This window comes from Anastrepha obliqua, chromosome 1 (assembly GCF_027943255.1).
Source record: "Anastrepha obliqua isolate idAnaObli1 chromosome 1, idAnaObli1_1.0, whole genome shotgun sequence".
Lineage (NCBI taxonomy): Eukaryota > Metazoa > Arthropoda > Insecta > Diptera > Tephritidae > Anastrepha > Anastrepha obliqua.
This window is the reverse complement of record NC_072892.1, coordinates 37,720,160-37,739,508: the sequence shown is the minus strand read 5'-3', so window position 1 is coordinate 37,739,508 and position 19,349 is coordinate 37,720,160. Positions and strand designations below refer to the sequence as shown.

The following is a 19,349-nucleotide window of genomic DNA, read 5'->3' as shown; positions in this document are numbered from 1 at the left end:
AGACGCATGGAGGTCCCACGAGCAGCAAGCCAAAGCTCACAAAGAGCTGTAGAACCAAAAGGTGCACCAGTTTCAGATTTGAAGTAAATGTTTTAAATTCTTCAGTGTTGCTAGATACTTAGACTTTGAAAGTCGTTAAAAATCACATTCGTATTTAATTTTTTTATTTATTTATTCATTATTTATTTTTAATCATTTTTAATTATTATTATTATTAATTTTTTAATTATCATATTTGAATTACAACAATAATTATAAGCCTTTCTTTTACTCTACAAATGTTGCATTAATATTTAAATGGCTATTCTGTTCCCTAGAGTGTATACTAAAGGGTGATTTTGGAAGAGCTATAGGAAAGTTTTTCAAAAAAACACACATAAAATTCAGAAAAATGCATGAAATTTATATTTAAATCGATAGTACAGTCCATATAATTTAATTTTTGATGGTCCCACAAAAATAATCTAAAGGCGTTATATCGCACAATCTGGGTGGCCAATTGACAGGTCCCGAACGTGAAATAAAATTTTCACCGAACTCGCCTCTCAACAAGTCCATGGTTACGCGTGCTGTGTGGCATGTGGTACGTTACGATTCGCAGCAGAAGCAAAAATGAGCTTCGTCGCTGAACACAATTTTTCGATAAAAAAGTGCGCTAACAGAACACGCATTTTTATTATAAAATTCAATGATTTGCAAGCGTTGTTCGTTTGTAAGACGATTCATGGTTAAATTATAGACCAAACTGACGATGTTTGACAGTGAAACATATAACGAAACGTGCGTCAGCTGTTTAAACCAACTAAGGAGTTTATGCAAAAATCAAATACAAAATTGTGCTGTTAAAGGCTGTTTTTGTGCTGATTGAAAACCTGAAGCCAGTTTTATTTGTCTTGTAATGTCTTATTTAAAAAAATATTTATTTTAAATTGCTTTTATTTTTTTAATATTTTAAAAGTTCTTAAATATTTTATTTTAATATTTAAAATTTGTTTTTAATTTGTCGTAATCAGCGACCCTAAAAACTGCTCTGTACAATGTTTTATTATTTGCGACTTTTTTTTTTTTAAACACAAAAAACCTCCCAATCCGGAATTTAATTGAAATTGGAAATTGGTCACTTTGAACTTGGAAATTTTTAATTTGAATTTGAAAAATGAATTTTTAGTCAACGGTCTGAAAAAAGTCAAGTTTAATTATAATCGGTCATGGTTTGATATTTTCGATTTTTGGAGAGTTGCATTGCCGAGCTAAGTGCCGAAAGTCGCGAAAATATATTGAAAACTTGAGTTGACAGAATGGGCTGGTGTAAAGCCAGCCATGGAAATCAATTCAATGAAATTGTGCGGATCAACTTGATGGCACTACTTACTCTTCAAAATACAAATAGCACCGTACTTCTTTTATAGTCAAATTAAATCAAATTCCAAATTAACTTCCCTACACTGCTATGAAAATCAATGGTTCATATAATTCAAAGAAAGTATTCGAAGAAACACCTTCAAGCAAATGGTAGCCTGTTTTTCGGAACATTTGGTTATATCGCATCTGTATCATTAAAGCAACATAAAATAGTCAATTGCGAGTGGTACACAACCATTTGGTTGCCAGAACTTTTCGGAGAACTAAGGAAAGCAATCGCTGAAGACAAATCATTATTCAAGTCAATACATGTGAGAACTCGACTCACACAAGAGAGTTTTAAACACTCAAAATATCGAATTAAGGAGTCATCCACCTCACAGCGCTGATTTGGCACCTAATAATTGGACTCTATTGTTCTCGAACATCACGAATAAAATGCGAGTCTAACGATTTTTAACATCTGAAGAAGTTGTTGAAGCCTTTAAACAGCCAATTTTGAAGGTATCCAACTCTGAGTAGCAAAAGTGCTTTGAAAATTGGTTCAAGCGAAACTCCTCCCAAGGAGAATATTTTGAAAAAACAATAAAGACATATTCATTATTATTTTACTCTGTTTTCATTACTGGTCCAAAAATATAAAAGACAACCCTCGTAATATAGACTGAATATAATATGTATAATATGTCTGTAATTATATTTTAATTGCTAGGATAATAATTTACTTACGCAAAATGACGTTGAAAGTTATCAAATGTTACACTTACCAGCATAAATATTTTAATAAATTTGTCTATACGAACACCACAAACTAATTGCTCAAAAATCCTTCTTCTCTTTCCAGTGCTGATGGCAATTACGAAGTGACAATAATGACAAAAGCAATTCTACACCACACCGGCAAAGTGGTGTGGAAACCGCCCGCCATTTATAAATCATTTTGCGAAATCGATGTCGAATATTTTCCATTCGATGAGCAAACGTGTTTCATGAAATTCGGCTCATGGACGTACGATGGCTATATGGTGAGTTACACACACATACTTAAATACACACATTCGAGTATAATGAAAACCCAAAACTAAAATACAATTATTCAAATTTGAGAGTACTGGGTATTGCGGTGGACTTTATATATTTCAAGTGGAAAATACATAGTAACGGTATTGTGTCACTTGCCCAGAGTACTCCTCGTACTATCAAAAAATGTGTTGGTTACATCTACTTACTACCGATTTACTAGTGCCCTGTCACAATCTTCTGTTAACACAGTGTGACACAATTACTTTTTGTCCCAACCGCACTGAATGGTGAGCTAGAAGTTGACTTTGACAGTTGCTAATATACTTGTATGTTTCCTGTACGCATGTATGCGTGCGTATATATGATATACCAGCACCGCAACTGCAGTAAAAGCGTGGCTACAAAAACGACTTTTTGAAAAATGCCCAGCTGTCAAGAAATGAACAAGCATCACATTCATATGAAATGAACCGAGCAAAGCAAGCAAATAAAGCCAAGTTAATATGAAAAGAAAGACAAATGATGCAGGCAGTGAGGAGCAAAATTAAACAAACAAAAGTAAGCAAATAAAGAAAATGCAATAAGGCAAGTGTCAATGGTATCTGGCAGTCGAAGTTTAAAGAGGGGCGAAAAATGATAAAGTGAAATGAAATGAGATGGAGTGAAGCGAAAAAGTTGTAGGCCATGTAAAAGTGTGGCTTATGTCGTGTGGCATGTGGCAGCTAGTGAGAAGCAACAGTGAGAAAATGGTAGAATGAGAGAAAAAATGTGATTTACGTTGAATTTTTATCAAAATAAGCAGAGGGTGGAATACGCTGTAGAGGGCGCAATTGTTGTGTTGATGAAAAATTGCAATTACAATGGCTAGGTCGTAAAAAAAGTTGGGCAGGCAGTAAACACAATAACAATAACAGTAGTAGTATAAAAGTAGCACAAAAAAAATCTTTGAAATTATGAGCAGTAATAAAAATTAAAACCTGATGATACTGATATAAAAAAATATCTTTTGTGTTGCAAAAATTTTTTATTAACTGAAAGTTATGTTGTTTTATGTAGTTGTGAAACAGATCTAGCTTAGGTCAGATCTCGAAAGCATTTTGTCCTTTAAGAAGTAAACCAAGCCACGCTTCCAAAACAACGTCAGTGAAAGCTTTGTCAGGGAAAAACCTATCAAAAATCAACGAAAGCTTTAAGCTACTCAAACTTGCAGTTTTTCGTTTCAAATTGAATGGCTCATAAAACTGCGTACCCAAATTTTTTTTAGAAATTCTGTTTAAAATTTTGGTGCACATTTTATTTCTATTTTTTAATTTTTAATTTTATGAATCTTGAACAAAATTTGAAGCTTGGATTATTTTGACCTTTGCTATGGAATAAACAGCAAAACCTTAACCCTCTGGATTATTGCGTATGGAGCGTAGTTGGCTGTGAAACCAATAAGCAGTAGCATTAGGGCGGGTCGATTTAAAAATCGCTCATTGCTCTGTGAAAATCGTATTCTAGGGATCAAAATAAGAAACTTTGCCGAAGGAACCATACCTCTAAAACGAGTTCTGATGCCCCCCAATTTGGGTAGAACTTTTTAGTTTCTTTTCCCAAAAAAAAATGGTGTATGTATGGTTTAATATCTCTTATAATAAAGGTTTGACGAAAAATAACACCATTAACACTTTTTCGTAGAATGCAACCAGGAATATTCCTTTCATATTATACATACTACAACCTCCGCTCGAGATAAAGTTTTTCAAAACAATTTTTACTTAAATGCGTATTCTTCGACGGCAAAATGATAGAGAAAGCTTTTTCTAATAGAGTTCGTTCCGCGGCAGACAATAATTAATCTCCGAGTGTGCTTCTCATAAAGAATACTCTCATAAATAAATACGAATCGTTTTTTTTATTATTTTTAGCTAAACTGGAATCCACTTGTCTACATTATTATGAATATTTTTTATAGCTGAATTAATTTCATTTATAATTTGGTCGAAAGATAATAAATAACTAAGCTAAACACAAATAGTTCTTTCATATCCTCACAATGAAAGAAATTCTACGAAATATATTTTTAATATTCGTAATAAAATGGTGGAAAAAACGCGGTAATTTAGAAAATAACACGCAAGTCGAGGCAGTTAGAGGAGAAGGCCAAATATGGGGAAAAAATTGCGAAACCCCTCACATATCAGCCTGAAAAACTAACGTCCAGCTAAAGACAATAGTTCAAACCGTCCACCATACAACGTTGTGTTGAACTAATGCATAAACTTAATGTCACATCAGATGCGATTTTGCCACCAATTCCATTTTTCCCACCAGGCTTGAATCCAAATAATCTAATGACTACGTCCAACATTTCAATGAAATCGTTGCTCTTTTTAAAAACAAATGGGTTCATTGATACTGATGGATGTAAAACAGACACCACTACATTCTTTTCAATCACAAATCAGCTTGGTGTCACAATCTCAGTCGGTGCTTTACCTTCCTACTGCTTAGTATTCACAGCAGAAGCAGCTGAATTGCTTGACAACGAAGGCGGAAAATTCATTATTTGCAGCGATAGTAAATCCGTAATGGACGCTATATTGAACTATTCTAACGAAACTCCAATAATCACCGAAATCCGAAATAATATCTTATCAAATAAAAATTCCATAAGGATTATGTGGGTTCCGATCCATGCCGGAATACAAGGCAACGAGTGCGCTGATACTAGAGCCAAAGAAGCCGCCCCAAGAACACCTTCACTTCAGTGCACATTTTACTATCAAAGATCTTCGGAAAATTATAGTCAAATCTCTTCAGGATGCGTACAATAGTCAATGGATTAATTATTAACACCACTACGAAAAGTACAATCCTATTGGCATCAAACCCATATATCCTACACACATGTCTTCCCAGAACCTCAAGATATTTACACGCTTTTAAATCGGTCACACTATAGCCACCCATGTCACAGTTAAACCAGACTGCTTTTTGCAACTTAGACGACTACGCGACTACACACCTCCTCGATACCTGCCCAGGATCGGAATTCACTAGAAATGCAATTCATCCTAACTTTGAACTTTCAAATCTACTCAACAACACAGATGACAGTAGCATCAACTTAATTTGTAAATTTATTAAACTAACTAAATTAAGACTTTAACTCTTTGCGAAAACTATTTATAAAATTATACTCCGATAAAACTCACACTACCCACTAATCTTCTAATACTCCCTCAACTGCTCTCTCCCATCCTCTTGTATGGTTACTTACCTAATTATTACTCCTGTTAAGATACCATAAGCCGAAGGCCCTGGCAGCCAGTGCTTATTTCGTAGGTGGAATAGTTATTAATAACTGTACCCTTTAAATAAATAAATAAAAAGTTCACACCCAAATATCCGATATGACAGTGCGTAGAGTACTCATAGGAATCAGTTGCATAGGACGAAAAAGCCAGATGTATAGAAATGCGAGTATGTAAAGAAAGGCGATTATTATTCGCCAATACTTACAGAACAAAAAAGTTTAGGTTTTGGAAAACCATAGTATGCATGTTTTGGGAATACTGCTGGACTGGCGTTCTTGGTCTGATATAGATACGGGCCGTTCCGGTCACGTAGAAACGACTGTCCTGTAAACGCCGAGCGGTCGTCGTATGGTACGGCGAAATTCAAATGAGGAGCTGTGAATCAAAAACCTTAAATCTACTGTTAAGCATGGCGGAAGTCCCGTCATGGTTTGGAGTTGCATGTGAGCTCTGGCTTTTAAGTTCAGCTGAATTATTTATATAGTATTAACCTTTCATTTTAATAATATATGGAAAAATTTATGAATAAATTATGAAAAATTATTTAGTTGTCTAATCATGCAAAGTATTTCTGCCAGCCACTGTATACCTACATACATCTATCTCAATTTCTTTATGCTGCTATATGCAACTCTTTTGAAAAAAAAAAAACTATAATACCTTTGGGCTCAAGTGCGCGGTTTAGAGATCTAAAAGATTAAATTAAAGACTCCAAACTCAAAAATTCCTTAATCAAAGTGCTGTTTTTCTGTTTTTGCTTTTGTACATCAACTAAATTGGGTATTACGCGTTCATCTTCAATCAAATAAATTATACACACACGCGGCTCAATCAATTTACTAATATATTAAAAGTGATTGGTGAGGCAATTCATTCGACTATCACAAACAACACAGGCAACAAAAGCCCCGGAAAATTCAGTTAATATTCAGTTGAATTAGAGGGAGAAATGGGTAAGAAGTGGTGGGAAGAAATAAAGAAAACATTTGGAGAACTCAATAAAAAAAATTCAAAATAATTGAAACAACAACGCAAAATGGCAACAGTAATCAATAAAAAATAACAAAAAAGCACACAAACGATTGACTGATGCGAAAATTTTCTACATACCCAAAATTTAAGCAAAAGAGAAATGAACGTATGTTCTTGGAGTCACAAAAGGAGCAGAAATTTACTTTGACAAATTTTTGGCATTACCGCACAGCTGCATGTGTACTTACAACAAAAAAAATAAAATAAATGTGTAACATAAAAACACATGCGCACATTTGTTGTTTCAGACCTGGATGAATGTTTGCAGATGGGTACGTGCGAAATTGAAAATGTTTGTGAACAATTTATGTATATGTGTGTATGTGCACAGGTGAATAGGGTATATTTGCTTTTAAGCGACAAATGATGCGTTACGCGCCGCATTTACATATGTTACAACGTTTTTTTGCAATTGCACAAGCGCGTGTGGCAGCTTTAAACAAATCTATGGGAAGTGTTAAAAATAAATATATATACAGGGCGATTCGATAAGGCAGCAGGTATTATTTTATAAATAAAACAACAAAATTTAACGAAGTTTTTTTTTATTCAGGGGGGAGCCTGCTTTAAAGGCTTCAAAAAATCGATTTTTTCGTGGATTTTTTGGGAAAGAAAGCAATATTTGATTGAAACGAAACTTTCAGGTTTTATTGTTATATATTTCAACAGTCTTCTCAAATTTTTTCATTCAAATATATGCCATATTATGCCTGGTACAAGCATTTTGCCGAGGCGCCTCGAGTGTTCATGTGTCGTGCGGCGGGAAAGATGCGGGTCGCAATTTTCATCTGAAACCAAAACCCCAAAATTTTTTTATTTTAGTATAGTATAGCTTCTAGTTAAAACAAAAAAATTAAACAAAAAGTGCGAAATTCAACAATTTTTCGCTGAATAAAAAAAAGTTCATTTTTTTGCAAAAACATATTCACTTTAGATTGTTTAAAAAGTGGGTTAATTATAACTTTCTTAAGGTTTTTTAGGTTCAACTAGAAGAGAATTTAATTCCGAATATAATCAACGTTATCTCGTTTCGATAGGACGTTTAACCTTTTCCCTATCTTTCCCGCCAATTAGGAAAAATCGTAAAAATAAAAAACCGAGAAATCGCGCGTCAAAGCGATCCGGCCGCTCGTATACCTGCTCGACGCTTGCTCACAATTTCTTCTTTAACTCCGAAAATATTATGAATTTGCTTTTGACATTTTGAGGACATATTCTTAGATAGTTTGGGAAGACATTTATGCAAAAAAATCGATTTTTTGGAGCCTCTAAAGCAGGCTTCCCCCTTAAATCATTATGTTTTTAGTCTATGGCATTTATTTATGAAGCACAATTTCTTTTTGGCCCACCACCACAGCTGTGGTAACACAGGCTGCGCATGTAAAAACTTTCCATGACTTTTTGGTATAGTTCGGATTGTACATCATTTAAAACGCTCATGAGTTTCTTTCTTCCGCTCTGGAATCATCTCGTACTTAAAAATAGTGGGAAATACAGTACTTTTCTCGGCGGCCATTTGATTGTTAGATAATGCGTCCTGGAAACTTTGTTCGCAACAAAGTCAGTAAGCAAGTCGTGTTGAAACCACATATTGTCAAAGTCCATGTAATCTAATTCAGGCTAAAAAAAGTTCACCATCATGTCACTATAGCGTTCATCGTCCACTGTAGCAACATTACCGGCACCATTTTCAAAGAACTACAGTCCGATCACCCCACCAGCCCATAAAACCACACCAAACGGTAAACGGTTGTGGGAGCACAGTTTTTTTATGAATGATTTTCAGTGCCACGAATATGGCAGTTTTTTCGAATTCGTTTTTGTGAAAATGTGCTCATCGCTCACATCGCAAAACTCAAAGCGCACTTCAAGACTATTAAAGAGCAAAAACTCAGCGATGCAAATTGGTTTTGTGCTTGTTTTAAAAAAAGCTAATAGTGAATAACAAGTATAAAAAAATCTTATGTTTTCTAAAATAATTCATTGATTCTAGTGGTTGGGTCAATTTTTAATAAAGAGTAAATATTTTACTGATAGTGCAAATCAAATTACATTATCAGTATTTTTACTGACATTTTTTTGCAGTAATCAGTAAAAAATTATTCGAGAACACACTCGAGCTTGACTTGTTTACAGTAGCACAGAAAACCAACTATGTGACATATCACGCTGAAATTTGCCATGTAAGCTTATAACAGTCCTACCAAAAAACAAAAAATTTATTTTTGCCATACGTCATCCGCGGACCGTTTTATTGATAACGTCTCGTTCATATTTGAGTAGAAGGTATATCGTAACTAAATAGAAGCAATTTTTTGAATTGAATTGAATCGTGGAATCCGGTGCGCAAAACAACAATCATAATTTGTAAACTGGTGTTATTATTATTCTCCAAAGATTGTTTTGAGATAGTAGTTGCCATAGAAGAATTAACGAAAAATCAACTCTACTTTTGCAATAAGAACTGACCTGTGAACTCCAACACAACAGTTTAAAATTGCATCGTTACTCAGCGTCAGAGCCATAACCACCTGCTGCTGTGGTACACACATACAAAAATATAGATATATGTTCCTTCGAGATTTCAATGAAATGTGCGAACTGTATGAATATTAATTTCTACTCATATTGGCAGCTCCACAGCCATCATTCACTGTCTTACAGCAGCTTTCATTTCACACCTTTTTCATTGTAATATGCGAAACTTACATTCACTTCGTTTCCTTGAGCGTACTTCCACCCTGATTATTCGCCCATCTTCGTTTTATTCTTTTCCTGCTGACGATTGCCTTCATAGCAGTGAAAAATTACTACTGTCAAAAGATGATCGCCATGCCATATTTTTATACATCTACATACATATGCATGTACAAGCCAGCAATTGCCTGAAATCGCCACTATTGCTTGGCACTAGGCGCGCACGCAAAGAGGTGTGTTTTGGGGTTCGAGTGGTCCCCTCAAAATTGCATATGAATACAAAAATCCAATAGGAGTTACCTTTTTTCATTTTTAGCGCAATAATACTGAGGAGAAAGCTGGGGCTTTATTAGGAACCAAGCCTTGAGAGCTTATCGTATTGCGATGTATAAAATAGTTAGTAGCCTACTTGCAATAGAAAAGGTTTTTTCGAATGGCAGTCGACCACGGCAAACAAAGCACACCTCCGAGTGTATTTCTGCGATGAAAAAGCTCCTCATAAAAAAATCATATGCCGTTCATAGTCGGCTTAAAGCTGCTATATCCCTCCATTTGGGGAACAACATCAAGCCGCACACCACAATTATATATGAGGATGAGCCCGACCAAACCCCTAAAAAGCGTAAAATTTTTGGGCAAATGGTTTAAACTGTTTTATGGTCGATCTTTAGCTCTTGGGCTATGCCAAGACTACTAACATGCCGCTCAAATTCAATTATTTCTGTGATTTTATCTACATTCCCGCATTTTCCTTAACATCAAAAATGCCTGGAATCCACGCAACCAAAATTGCACTTCATTAGCTGATATCGGCACCACAAACACAATTCACAACTTCAGCGGCCTGACTCACATTTTCGTCTTAACAAAGAAAAACTGTAAAATGTAACGAATTTTCTCTTTGTGGACTTCCATTGTTAACACCCTGTAACTCAGAACTGAACGAAACAGACAAAAAAGAGAAAATAATTTCTTTAGTGTGAAATGTCACCTTGACAACGAGCATAAACTTCAAATTTTTTGATCGATACTTTACGAAATATCGATCATTATAGCCAACTATCGAGCAAATAATGGATTTCTTTTTCCCCAAGTAAATACTAGAAAATATTTCCAATTATCATTTAACAGAATTTCGTTTAGTTTGTCTTAAAAATGCTGATTCTCGAAGCGAGTCCGTACGTGAATTGTCAAATAACTTAAAATGAAATCCAATATAGAAGAATAATAAAATGGCCAACAAATATTTCCATCACTCTTTAACTTTTTTAAGGTTTTGGACAGGTCAACCCCTCAATTTTACTCTCAAAATGCGAAGTTTTGGTCTTCACAATTTTTTTTTTCGAATAACTAAAGCCATAGCTTTCATATCGCAAGTGTTTAGTTGTCGCTGATAATGTCCTTTCACATTCTTTCTGCACTTCCTCACTTCAAATTTCAAAGTTTATTTTAGGTACAAACGATTTCAAAATGAATAAATGAATTTCCAGACTTTCCTACTAATGTATGCTCCGGTCAAATCTCCAACATTTCAGGATATGTTTTCAGATATCATTTTCTAGTCTAGTCAATTACTTGCTACCTGATATTAATTAAAGAGTCGCTAGACTCCGTTATACATGAAGTTTAGTATCTGGGTATACTTTTGATACGAAATTTCTATTATATGTCTGAGTCGTTTAAATTATGAGTATATAATTTCTAAGTCATATCCCACACATGCCTTTATTCTGCGCTTTGATTTAGACTTTACTGATATATACTCACTAAAGTTACTATTTTCCTCACTTGCACGCTCTAAGTTGGAATATGCAGTCTGGAGTCCGCATCACCTTTGCCAGATTAATAGACTTGAGTGAATGCAAAAAAACTATCTTCGTTTCGATCATAGATCGCTTACTTTTGTTAATCCGAATCCTTTGTATGTTGCAAGATGAGTCTTAATAAATTATAAGTATTTGCAAATGGAAGGAGTATTCTTTCATAGCCATATAGATTTTTAAGTTGTATATATATACGCTTATATAAATAATTGGCGCTTACACCCAAAAAATAATAAATCATTTTATTCAGGAAGGTTGTTGTCATCATATGAACCAGAAACTTTGAAAGATAATTACATGCAATGAACTGGCAGTCTCTTTTTTTAATTTGGTGGGCCATAAAAATCGAAAATATTATTCGATTGTAATAATTCTAGTTCATATTACAGGGGCATAAATTACGAACAAAATGAGACCTTACACGTCCAAATCGGTAAATTACGTTTTGATTTATCGTAGCTGACGTGCGGCGACAACCCATTTTTTGTGGAGTCATATCTCGGCCATTTTTAAATATTTTAATTTTATTTTTTATACAGTTATACAATAAATATCAAACAACCTAATGTAAAAAGCAAAAATAGTTGAAATTCTTTTCCGTAAAAAAAAATCCCGAACTTTTCCTTTTTTCGCACGCCGTTTATTGGAATACCCCCTTAATGGCAGAAATACACTCCGAGGCTTGCCATTGCCTGCTTGGAGGCGACCAACATATGAAAAAGCATTTTTATTATATCATGTTTCTTGCGCACAGATGTTCGAGTTTGATGCAGAGAGATTCGAGATTTTAAAGTATAGACAACTAAAAAATAGTTCTAAAGTTTTTTAAGATGAAAAATAACAGTTTCCAAAGCCATCGGATTGTATCAAAAAGTTATAATGCCAAACAGATACAAGTATATTTCTCTGTTCTCAGGTAAGAGCCTAAAAATGATAAGTTAATTTCTGTGAAGTTTTGGTTTTTTTTTTTTTCATTAGTAGAAATTTTAATTATACTGGTCAAAAAGCCTATCCTATGACAAAATTACCCCATTTTGAGCAAAAGTTTTACTAAAAATTATTAAATACGAGGGGTGCTTTTTATGTGTCAGGATTTGGCAACCCTGGTGTTTCAATTTGGCAACTGACAGCTGTATCGCAAAGTTTGACATTTGTTGGCTTTTACGTTCTCAGAACGTTTTGAAATACCAGCGCTATTTGTGTTGTTTACAATAACTTAAAAGATTCATCTCGGTCCAATAATGGAATTAAATCGTGAATATTTTCGTGCGATTATTTTTTACACCTTTCGACGTGGATTAACTCAACAACATTGCATGGATGAACTTAATTCATTTTTTGGCGATGAAGCTCCATCAAGGACCAGTGTTTATCGATGGTATGGTGAATTCAATCGTGGTCGTAGTTCACTCCAAGACAAATTTCGTGAAGATCGTCCAAAATCAGTTGTTGTTCCGAAAACCATTGATGCTGTGCGCGAACTGATATTGCAAGATCGTCATGTGACCTATCGTGAGATTGAGACAATCTTAGGCATTAGTGGGACCAGCATACATTCAATATTGCATAAACATTTGACGGTCAAAAAAATTTGTTCGTGTTGGATCCCACACAATTTGTCAATCGCTCAAAAAAAGGCTCGTGTCGATTGGTCGAAGGAAATGCTCAAAAAATACGATCGCGGGGCTTGGAAACACGTCTATGACATCGTGACAGGTGATGAATCATGGATTTACGCGTATGAGCCCGAAAGTTGACAGCAGTCGACTATATGGGTGTTTCAAGATGAGCCAAATCCAACAAAAGTTGTTCGCGCACGAAGCACTTCCAAGCAAATGGTCGCCTGTTTTTTTCGGAAAAACTGGACATGTTGCAACCGTACCACTAGAACAACGCAGAACAGTAAATTCTGAGTGGTACACAACCATTTGTTTGCCAGTTGTCTTCCAAGAAATTAGGAAAACCAATCGCCAAACACGGACCACTCTTCACCAGGACAATGCGAGCTCTCACACATCGGCTCAAACAACTGCATTTTTGAACACCCAAAACATCGAATTAATGGGTCAGCCGCCGTATAGTCCTGACTTGGCACCGAATGACTTCTTTTTATTCCCGTACGTAAAAAACAAACTGAGAGGTCAACGTTTTTCGACACCTGAAGAAGCGGTTGCGGCATTCAGAATGCATGTTTTGGAGGTACCTCATTCAGAGTGGCAAAAGTGCTTCGAAAATTGGTTCAAACACATGCAAAAGTGTATAGATCTTCATGGAGAATATTTTGAAAAACAATAAAGTGATTTTCGATGATTAAAATTTGTTTTTGTTCTTTAATTCCGACATATAAAAGGCACTCGTCGTAGATGTAGTAACTGTGAACTCCATATGAAAGAGCAGATTTATGGTAGAAAAATATTCATAGTCAAGTGCTCTCAATGTCATGTAAAAAAACTCGAAGGCTGTAATATCATATAATTTTTCACTGCATATTTTCAACCAATGTAATTACACAACAACTTGAGCGATATGTGCTGAGAAGCAAGATGTTTTTCTTTTATAAATTATACTAACGAATATCTATTTGCACCAAGATTGAGAATTTTTATTAATAAAGTACCAAAGAATTTTTCAAAAGTTCAAAAAATTCAAATAGCTCTCCAGTAAACTGGGATTTAAGACTTATCATTCTTATACTCGTACCTGACACCACTGCCTTCACAGATTTAATATTTTAAATCTTCTTGAAAAATTTTGAAAACGAAAGATTATTTTCATTACATCATCGACTCAAACAACTTTCAGCAGTCTAGTGTCACCAAATCCTCTCCAAAAAACTTTTCTGGTGTGCGCCTGTTTCGCGCACACAGAATAATACACATCCATAAACACATTTTCATGTATGCTTGTGGTGTATGGATGTACTTGTGTTGGTGTATTTATGTATTTATATACCTGCAACGTTGCATGACAATGCAATGTTCGCCACCACGAAGGATACCAAGAAAATTGAAACAAATAAGTTGTGGGCTTAAAAAAATGCCGACAGTCCGTCAACAGTCAGCCAAAACTCGATGGTGGTTGTGAGATATTACTAGCACTTAAGTTGGGTTGGAAAAAAGAAGAAGAATAAAAATAATAAGAAGAACGGATGGAAAAGTAGGCACATATGGAATTTATGAGTTAAATGGCGTGGGAGTATCTTAAAATGGTGTGCAACAGTTTGATGCAACAGTCAAGAAGAGGGAAGCAGAGAAAATAACACATTTTCAGCAGAACAAAAAATGATGGTCATCAAAATATGAATATGAAAATAAAATAAAAAATAACAGAGTATTTTCAGCATCATAGCATGGTGTTCAGGTATTTTATTTTTTATGCTTTCTATTTTTAATTCTTTTTTTTCACTTTCTGTTGTTCTCGAAGATAAGCGCTGATTTGTAGCTAATGAAAGTTTATGGTTCTTAAGTGAGTAAAGTGAAATTGCATATGTGGGAAAAGAATGTATGGCGTGCTTTATTGCAACATTCGCGCCAAAATTATAGAGTAACAGTAGTATACTTTAGTTGTGAGAAAAACAAAGCGAAAAAATTCGCTCCCTTCAAAAATTAAAGCAGCATTCAAATTTTAGGTCTGACATTGTAATGCACTTTCTCTTTTACAGTAAAAAATTGTATGCTGCTCATTACTTTACGTTCATTACCGGGGTAGAAATGAAGGATAGGAACTGTAGCATATATTTACCCACAAATTTGGTTACTGAAAGCGCAGTTTACACTGTTATATTTCGATTGCTTTCATCACCCGATTAATTTCGTGTCCCTACTTCTATTAAAAAAAATGTGGTTTCTGAAAAACTTAGTTCATTTTAAATAAAATGATTGATTTTTACTTAATTTTTGTGTATACTATTATTAGTGAAACCCCCTCATCTAACGGGTTAAAATTAACGTTTTATTCTGTATTCTGTATTGCTTAGTCCAATTCCTTATGTTTCGTAACCATGATAACTGCTTCCGGCCAACGCATCGTTCCCTTCAATTTTTCCTTTTCAGTATTAATTGTAATTGCGACGTTTTATTGCTTGTAGAAGTTCACGTTCTCGATTAACTCTCTAAGTTAGAAACCAGATCGGTCCACGGAATTTTCAAAATTCGCCTAAAATCCACTTTTGGAAGGCCTCGGGTCTGTTAATGTCAGAGCCTTTGAGTGTCCAACATTCACTGCCATATAAGAGTACAGACCACACATAACACTTTACAAAACGAATTTTAAGATTCATATTCGAAATTTAAGATTCATATCCAAAACGTAGATCTAGCCATTTCTATTATGGTTTTTACTTCGGCTGATGTGTCCCAATTTTCGTTCAACCAACATCCAAGATATGTGAAATTTGAAACTGTTTCTATTTTTACATTATGAACCAACAGTGTTTGATTAGTGCCTGCTCCTGCGTGACTCCTGCTGACATTCATGAATTTCGTTTTATTAATGTAAATTTGAAGACCGTAATTTTCGCTGTGATGAAAAACTTTTTTTAATATCGTTTGCAAATTGTTCAAGTCATTTGCTAAAAGTGTGGTGTCGTCGGCGTATCTGATGTTATTTATAAGCACACTATTAACTTTAATGCCTTTATGTGAATCCCAAAGAGCTTCTTGGCAGATTTTCTCAGCGTAGATGTTGAAAAGAATGGGTGATAATATACATCCTTGCTTAACGCCTTTAAGAATGAAGATTTCTCGTGATTTTTCATTGTCAACATTAATTACGGCAATCTGGTTCCAATAAAGGTTTCTTAAACATCGCAACTCTTTTGTGGCCATATCGAGTGATGGTAGGGTGTTAAAGAGCTTGTCATGTTGCACTGTGTCGAATGCTTTTTCATAGTCTATAAAATACATGAATACATCCTTTTGCACATCTTTGCAATTTTGGACAAGAACATGGAAACAAAACAGTGACTCACGACTTCCCATGCCCTTTCTATAACCGAATTCCGTAGGGTTCATGGCTTCTTCACATTGTTTATAAATTCTATTGTGTAAAATTAAAAAAAAAAAAAAAAAAAAAAAAAAAAAAAAAAAAAAACATTTTAATGAGTGATTCATGAGACTTATATATTCCTCGCACTTCTTTGCGTTGCATTTTCTTGGCAATGTTATGAAAACAAATTTTAGCCAATCCTGTGGAAACTGTTCGGTATCGTAGATGTGGTTAAAAATGTGCTGAAGTAACTAGTAACCTTCTTTGTCAATCCATTTTAAAATTTCTGCAGCTATTTCGTCCGGACCTGTTACTTTGTTATCCTTTGAGGTACGTACAGCCCTTTCTATTTCGTCTAATATAATGCTGTAACCAGTGACGTCTTTTGGTTGGTTAAAAGGTGGTCGATTGTCATTAAATAGATTACGGACATATCGTTCCCAAAGAACTTTCTTTTCGTTTGTGTCTGACCACATTCTTTTTATCAAGTAGCAAAGTTGTCTTCTCTTTAGGGTGAATTCCGCAAGTTCTTTTGATCATTTTGTGAAGATTGAAATCATCATGTGCAGCCTCTCTATTACATCGCATTGATTTTTTAGCCGCTCAGTTTTCGCAACCCGCACTTTTCAACGAATTTGTTGACTTAATTGCTTGCAGGTTTCAATGTATTTATTTTTATGAGTTCTCCTTTCATTTATAAACCTTCTTATTTCATCTGTGATCCATTCGGTTTTGTACGAGGGGTGCCTTTTATATGTCGGGATTAGAGAACAAAAACAAATTTTAATCATGGAAAATCACTTTATTGTTTTTCAAAATATTCTCCATGAAGATCTATACACTTTTGCATGTGTTTGAACCAATTGTCGAAGCACTTTTGCCACTCTGAATGAGGTACCTCCAAAACATGCATTCTGAATGCCGCAACCGCTTCTTCAGGTGTCGAAAAACGTTGACCTCTCAGTTTGTTTTTTACTTACGGGAATAAAAAGAAGTCATTCGGTGCAGAGTCAGGACTATACGGCGGATGATCCATTAATTCGAAGTTTTGGGTGCTCAAAAATGCAGTTGTTTGAGCCGATGTGTGAGAGCTCTCATTGTCCTGGTGAAGAGTGATCCGTCTTTGGCGATTGGTTTTCCTAATTTCTTGGAAGACAACTGGCAAACAAATGGTTGTGTACCACTCAGAATTTACTGTTCTGCGTTGTTCTAGTGGTGCGGTTGCGACATGTCCAGTTTTTCCGAAAAAACAGGCGACCATTTGCTTGGAAGTGCTTCGTGCGCGAACAACTTTTGTTGGATTTGGCTCATCTTGAAACACCCATACAGTCGGCTGCTGTTTACTTTCGGGCTCATACGCGTAAATCCATGATTCATCACCTGTCACGATGTCATAGACGTGTTTCGAAGCCCCGCGATCGTATTTTTTGAGCATTTCCTTCGACCAATCGACACGAGCCTTTTTTTGAGCGATTGACAAATTGTGTGAGATCAAATGCGAACAAATTTTTTTGACAGTCAAATGTTTATGCAATATTGAATGTATGCTGGTCCCACTAATGCGTAAGATTGTCTCAATCTCACGGTAGGTCACATGACGATCTTGCAATATCAGTTCGCGCACAGCATCAATGGTTTTCGGAACAACAACTGATTTTGGACGACCTTAACGAAATTCGTCTTGGAGTGAACTACGACCATGATTGAATTCACCATACCATCGGTATACACACTAGTCCTTGATGGAGCTTCATCGCCAAAAAATGAATTACGTTCATCCATGCAATGTTGCTGAGTTAATCCATGTCGAAAGTTGTAAAAAATAATCGCACGAAAATGTTCACGATTAAATTCCATTTTTGGACCGAGATGAATCTTATAAGTTACTGTAAACAACACAAATAGCGCTGGTATTTCAAAACGTTCTGAGTACGTAAAAGCCAAAAAATGTCAAACTTTGCGAAACAGCTGTCAGTTGCCAGATGGCAACACCAGGGTTGCCAAATCCCGACATATAAAAGGCACCCCTCGTATTCGGTTCTTTTTGAGCTTAGAGCATTTGTTGTAAGTGTAGATAGTGAAAATTGTACTCTTTTCCACATTTCAAATGGTTCTGTACTCTTTGACGAGATCTCTTTGATAGTGTCGTTTATTTGAAATGCCCCCTGCGATTTTACAGCCTCGTCAGTTTTCAGCAATCTTGTTTTAATTATTTTCTTATTATTACCTTTTTGTTTCTTACGTGTGGCAGATAGCTTTAGTTTGACCTTTGCTAGTAGGAGATTGTGATCGGAAGATATATCGGCACTAGGATATGTGGTAGCTTTGGAAATTGCGGAACCAAATCTTTTGTTAATTAATATAAAATCAATTTGATTCCTTATAATATTATAATTTTTATATTGTGGTGACTTCCATTTGTACAGTAGTCTTTTCTGTAACTGAAATCAGGTATTGCAAATTTTTTAGATTTTTCTCTTGGCAAAACTGTTTGAGTCTGTCACCTACTTTGTTTCTGGCGCCGAGTCCGAAGCCTCCTGCTATTCCATCAACATATAAGCAGCCTATTTTAGCGCTAAAATCACCTTGGATTATAGAAATTTCGTAGGGTTTAGTGAACTTCAAAAGTTCTTCTATTTCAGTGTAGAAGGCCTCGAGCTCGTCGCTGGTTTTGTCAACTGTTGGTGCATAAACTTGTAAGATGTTGACATTTAATGGTTTTTCTTCTAATTTGATCAACATTGATCTATCGGATTTGGGGACAAAGCTCACTACGCTGCGCGCTATAGACTTTTTCATAATAATAGAGACACCTCTCCTGTGATTTCTGTCTTGATTACCAGAATAGTATATTTTCATATCATCTGATATGAATTCACCACTATGCGGCCACCATGCTTCGCTGGCACCTAATATGTCTATCTTCAATCCGTCCATTTCAATTATTGCATTTTTAAGCTACCAGCTTCGAATAAACTGCCAACCTTCCAAGTTCCAATATTGAGTGTTTCTTGAGTTTTAGCTCCGGGGACTCTTAGCACCCTCATATTGCCTGTAACTGAGGGCCATTTTTGCAATTGTGCTTCCATTAAATTTGTAACTCACCATTGTATGATTTTCATGG

General features: G+C 35.2%; 1 protein-coding gene across 1 annotated transcript in view; it reads left to right on the top strand.

Annotated features, from left to right (window-relative positions):
• LOC129246953 (acetylcholine receptor subunit alpha-like 1) overlaps positions 1-19,349 on the top strand; it is a 194,107-nt gene that overhangs the window by 143,120 nt on the left and 31,638 nt on the right. The window contains exon 4 of the mRNA XM_054885724.1: positions 2,207-2,387. Coding sequence (XP_054741699.1) covers positions 2,207-2,387 — 181 coding nt within the window. The remainder of the gene's footprint in view (positions 1-2,206; positions 2,388-19,349) is intronic.